Below are 5,668 nucleotides of genomic sequence, written 5' to 3'. Positions count from 1 at the left end.
CTAATTGTGCCTGGACTTGGCTGGCTATTCGAAGTAGCTGTGAATAGCAAGGACGGACCCTTGCTCTTGCGTTCGACGGACGGGTGGGCCATGCCGCCTCCACGTTGCCGGGTACAACGGCGCGATGGGGATGTTGCGGTGTAGCGCTGCGTGCACCGGTGCATGCTTGTGCGTGCGTGGCTGCCCACTACTCCCTCCACGCGTCCTTCATCTGTCCCCCTCCTACGTCCCTCCTATTTCTCTTTCCCCCGCCTCCACACGTTCAGTAACACGTTTACTGCGCTGCAGCTCTCACAGCAGATAGAACAGCACGAAACGCCTAGTTTCCAAGCACTCATTTTGCGTTGCTGCTGACACCCCACTGCCCAGTGCTGTCTTTGCCGACCGCTATCCTGTCTTTCCTGCAGCCACCCCATTGAAGGCACTGCCCACGCAACCATGAGCAACAGGTTTCAGGCGAACGACCACCCCTCGGACTCCATATCGGAGAAGGAGCCGACCCGCGACGACTTGAAGAATGCTATGGATGACCAGAGCGACGCGCCTCCGTTTCTGTCGGCGAGCAACGCCAAAGTTATCCTTGTGCAGGCCATCGGTGCCAGCCTGAACGGCTACTCGATCGGCTTTGTTGGCGTGTACGCAACGCTGTTTGGCTACAGCACGAACTGCGCGAGCTTTAGCAGCGAGAAGGGCTGCGTGACGGTGCCCAACGCCGACTGCAAGTGGTTTACGAACACGAACAGCACGCCATTCTGTGGCTGGACCGATATCACGTGCCGCAGAACGTACACCTACACGAATCTTTCGGACATGCCAGCTGCGATTGCCCAATGCGAGGCGGACTCGCGGTGCAGGTGGTCATACAGTGTCCAGGAGTGCCAGAACCCGGTGGGTTTCTCGTCGTCGGAAAGCGGTATCTTTGCCGGCTCGATGATTGCCGGCTGCCTGATCGGCTCCATGTTTGCTGGTCCGCTTGCGTCGACGATCGGTGCGAGGCTCTCGTTCCTGCTCGTTGGTCTCGTGGGTGTTGTGTCTTCCGTGTTGTACCACGTGTCGTGCGCGGAGAACGAGTTTTGGGTGCTGATTGTCGGCCGCTTTGTGATTGGTCTGTTCCTGGGCGTGATCGGTGTTGCGTGCCCTGTGTACACTGATCAGAACGCGCACCCGAAGTGGAAGCGCACGATTGGCGTGATGTTTCAGGTGTTCACGACGCTGGGCATCTTCGTTGCTGCCGCGATGGGTCTTGCGCTTGGCCAGAGCATCTCGTTTGACCAGAACAAGGACCAGATGGTGATGGGGCGCATGCAGGGCCTGTGCGCGTTCTCGACCCTGTTCAGCCTACTGACGATCCTGCTTGGCATTGTGATGAGCGAATCGCGCGCGCAGTTCGGCGGCGGGGAGGAGGGCGCCATTGAGCTGGACCCGAACGAGTACGGCTACTTGGAAATGATCCCGCGCCTGCTGATGGGCTGCGTGATGGCTGGGACGCTGCAGCTGACTGGTATCAACGCTGTGATGAACTACGCGCCGACGATCATGGGCAGCCTTGGCCTGGCGCCGCTGGTGGGGAATTTCGTTGTGATGCTGTGGAACTTCGTGACGACGCTTGCGTCGATCCCGCTCTCGTACGTGTTCACGATGCGCCAGCTGTTCCTGTTCGGCTCGATCTTCACGTCGTGCATGTGCCTGTTCATGTGCGGTATTCCCGTGTACCCTGGCGTCAGCAAGAAGTTGGAGGTCAAGAACGGCGTGGCGATCACTGGCATTCTGCTGTTCATCCTCGGCTTCGAGGTGTGCGTGGGCCCGTGCTACTACGTGCTGACGCAGGACATGTTCCCGGCATCGTTCCGTCCGCGCGGTGCGTCGGTAATACAGGTGGCCCAGTTCATCTTCAACCTGATTATTAACGTGTGCTACCCGATCGCGACGGAGGGCATCTCCGGCGGTCCGTCTGGCAACCAGGACAAGGGCCAGGCCGTTGCCTTCATCTTCTTTGGTTGCCTGGGCATCATCTGCTTCGTCATCCAGGTATTCTTCCTGCACCCGTGGGACGAGGAGCGTGATGGCAAGAAGAAGGCGGCGGCTCCGGCTTACGGGAAGAGGGAGGTGAGTGAGTAGTCCGGTGGCCACACGGCGGGTCGAAGAGCATGAGGACGAGGTCGCACCGGTCTTTTCGACTGGCCTGTCGTCCCCATTCAGGGTCTCGTGTCTGTGGCTAGACGCGCATTGCCGCGTGGCGGTGGCTTCGACTCCGCTGACTGTGACCGCACTTGTGGAGAGCGCCGCACCAGGCCAATTCATTTTCTGGTTGTATTGCTTTCCATGAGACGCATGCGCTGGTTGATGCTGCATGGGGGCTTGTACTTGTTATTATGTATACGTAGGGATGTGCTGCAGCGCCGAACCGCTCTCTGCGTGTCGGAGATGGACAGGGGCTGTGAGCCGGGGCGCAGAATCAGGGAGCGCTGGCTGCGGGGATCGGATACTTCTGTACTGTCTGGTGGTGCACCTCCCGCCCTTTCGGTTTCGTGCTTCCCTTTCGAGATCCCTGCCCCCAGGCGTTTTGCCCTGCGCCGCCGTGTGCCCTCTTTCACTCGCTTCTCTTCTCTCCTCTCCTCTGATTTGTTTAAAGAACACAAAAACGCTTTTTCTTTTCCCCTTGTCTAACTCCCCCCCCTTCCCCTCCCCTCCCCTCCCCTTCCCGTCTTTATTTCTTCCTTTTTTTCTTTTTGCGTCTGTTCGTCTGCGTTATATAATTCCCGTGTGACCCACCTTGTTCAGCCTCTGTTTACAGCCAGAAGAGCGTTTCACATGCGTTATCCGTGCAGTGCCTGGCTCCTGCTGTCGGTGGTGCGCCTCCCCCTCCCCCGTCCTCTCCTCCCGCGCCCACGCGCGTCCGCTCAGACTCTCGCGTGCTTCGCACGAGCTGGGGCACGGTGCCTGCGCTGTGTTGCCTGCTGCCGGCACTGGTGGTGTGGAGGACGTGAGGTGGGATGCGAGTAGGTGGGGTGGCGCGCGACGGGCGCAAGGGGCGGTAGTATTCAAAAGATGAAGAGTGGTACTTTTTCTTTTCTTTTGTATTGCGTGCGCAGGGGTGCGGCGCGTGCGGTCGAGAGCGATGCCGGCGCGAGCCGGCCGTCTCCGCTGCGCGCAGATGCCGGTGCGCCCTGACGCGCCGCGAGAAAAGAGTGTGCGCGGAAAGGATGGTTAGGAGCTTCTCTGTTACACTCTATCAAAAGCGCCTATAGGGGTCGTGCGCCTCTCTATTTCTTGTGTTCATTTCTCTTGCTGCCCTCACGGGTGGTCTTGTAAGTCCTGCGGCGCGCGCACGCAAAGACGGGAGGGTCAGCGTGGCGCGTCTCTGGAGAGCTGCAGAGCGTGGTGCTGACTTCCTCTCACTCTGCTCATGTGAATATGACGCTTGAGAATCGATTTCGTCGCTTCGTTTCTGTCGTGTGTTTCCCCCTTTGGCTGTCACCGTCGCCGTGCGCTCGGAATGGGTGCGGGGACGCGGAATGGCACATTGCCTCTCTTGCTAATTGTGCCTGGACTTGGCTGGCTATTCGAAGTAGCTGTGAATAGCAAGGACGGACCCTTGCTCTTGCGTTCGACGGACGGGTGGGCCATGCCGCCTCCACGTTGCCGGGTACAACGGCGCGATGGGGATGTTGCGGTGTAGCGCTGCGTGCACCGGTGCATGCTTGTGCGTGCGTGGCTGCCCACTACTCCCTCCACGCGTCCTTCATCTGTCCCCCTCCTACGTCCCTCCTATTTCTCTTTCCCCCGCCTCCACACGTTCAGTAACACGTTTACTGCGCTGCAGCTCTCACAGCAGATAGAACAGCACGAAACGCCTAGTTTCCAAGCACTCATTTTGCGTTGCTGCTGACACCCCACTGCCCAGTGCTGTCTTTGCCGACCGCTATCCTGTCTTTCCTGCAGCCACCCCATTGAAGGCACTGCCCACGCAACCATGAGCAACAGGTTTCAGGCGAACGACCACCCCTCGGACTCCATATCGGAGAAGGAGCCGACCCGCCACGACTTGAAGAATGCTATGGATGACCAGAGCGACGCGCCTCCGTTTCTGTCGGCGAGCAACGCCAAAGTTATCCTTGTGCAGGCCATCGGTGCCAGCCTGAACGGCTACTCGATCGGCTTTGTTGGCGTGTACGCAACGCTGTTTGGCTACAGCACGAACTGCGCGAGCTTCAGCAGCGAGAAGGGCTGCTCGACGGTGCCCAACGCCGACTGCAAGTGGTTTACGGACGCGAGCAGCACTGGATACTGTGGCTGGACCGATATCACGTGCCGCAGAGCGTACACCTACACGGGTCCTGCGGACATGCCAGCTGCGATTGCCCAATGCGAGGCGGACTCGCGGTGCAGGTGGTCATATGGTGCCCAGGAGTGCCAGAACCCGGCGGGCTACTTGTCGTCGGAAAGCGGTATCTTTGCCGGCTCGATGATTGCCGGCTGCCTGATCGGCTCCATGTTTGCTGGTCCGCTTGCGTCGACGATCGGTGCGAGGCTCTCGTTCCTGCTCGTTGGTCTCGTGGGTGTTGTGTCTTCCGTGTTGTACCACGTGTCGTGCGCGGAGAACGAGTTTTGGGTGCTGATTGTCGGCCGCTTTGTGATTGGTCTGTTCCTGGGCGTGATCGGTGTTGCGTGCCCTGTGTACACTGATCAGAACGCGCACCCGAAGTGGAAGCGCACGATTGGCGTGATGTTTCAGGTGTTCACGACGCTGGGCATCTTCGTTGCTGCCGCGATGGGTCTTGCGCTTGGCCAGAGCATCTCGTTTGACCAGAACAAGGACCAGATGGTGATGGCGCGCATGCAGGGCCTGTGCGCGTTCTCGACCCTGTTCAGCCTACTGACGATCCTGCTTGGCATTGTGATGAGCGAATCGCGCGCGCAGTTCGGCGGCGGGGAGGAGGGCGCCATTGAGCTGGACCCGAACGAGTACGGCTACTTGGAAATGATCCCGCGCCTGCTGATGGGCTGCGTGATGGCTGGGACGCTGCAGCTGACTGGTATCAACGCTGTGATGAACTACGCGCCGACGATCATGGGCAGCCTTGGCCTGGCGCCGCTGGTGGGGAATTTCGTTGTGATGCTGTGGAACTTCGTGACGACGCTTGCGTCGATCCCGCTCTCGTACGTGTTCACGATGCGCCAGCTGTTCCTGTTCGGCTCGATCTTCACGTCGTGCATGTGCCTGTTCATGTGCGGTATTCCCGTGTACCCTGGCGTCAGCAAGAAGTTGGAGGTCAAGAACGGCGTGGCGATCACTGGCATTCTGCTGTTCATCCTCGGCTTCGAGGTGTGCGTGGGCCCGTGCTACTACGTGCTGACGCAGGACATGTTCCCGGCATCGTTCCGTCCGCGCGGTGCGTCGGTAATACAGGTGGCCCAGTTCATCTTCAACCTGATTATTAACGTGTGCTACCCGATCGCGACGGAGGGCATCTCCGGCGGTCCGTCTGGCAACCAGGACAAGGGCCAGGCCGTTGCCTTCATCTTCTTTGGTTGCCTGGGCATCATCTGCTTCGTCATCCAGGTATTCTTCCTGCACCCGTGGGACGAGGAGCGTGATGGCAAGAAGAAGGCGGCGGCTCCGGCTTACGGGAAGAGGGAGGTGAGTGAGTTGTCCGGGGGCATCACG

At 59.5% G+C, this 5,668-nt stretch overlaps 2 protein-coding genes across 2 annotated transcripts; both read left to right on the top strand.

Annotated features, from left to right (window-relative positions):
- Positions 1–522: 522 nt before the first annotated feature.
- On the top strand, positions 523–2,118 carry LBRM_35_6490 (glucose transporter, lmgt2; the record flags this gene model as incomplete). Its single annotated transcript, XM_001569212.1, has 1 exon — positions 523–2,118. The coding sequence occupies one exon, from the start codon at positions 523–525 to the stop codon at positions 2,116–2,118; it is 1,596 nt and encodes a 531-aa protein (XP_001569262.1).
- A 1,855-nt stretch (positions 2,119–3,973) lies between these two features.
- Positions 3,974–5,668, top strand: LBRM_35_6480 (putative lmgt2; the record flags this gene model as incomplete). Its single annotated transcript, XM_001569211.1, has 1 exon — positions 3,974–5,668. A coding segment is annotated over one exon (1,695 nt), but the record flags the coding sequence as incomplete, so codon positions are not given.

Source organism: Leishmania braziliensis, chromosome 36, assembly GCF_000002845.2.
Source record: "Leishmania braziliensis MHOM/BR/75/M2904 complete genome, chromosome 36".
In the NCBI taxonomy this organism is placed as follows: Eukaryota; Euglenozoa; class Kinetoplastea; order Trypanosomatida; family Trypanosomatidae; genus Leishmania; species Leishmania braziliensis.
The sequence above is the reverse complement of the archived record's forward strand: the minus strand, read 5'-3'. Positions and strand labels throughout refer to the sequence as shown.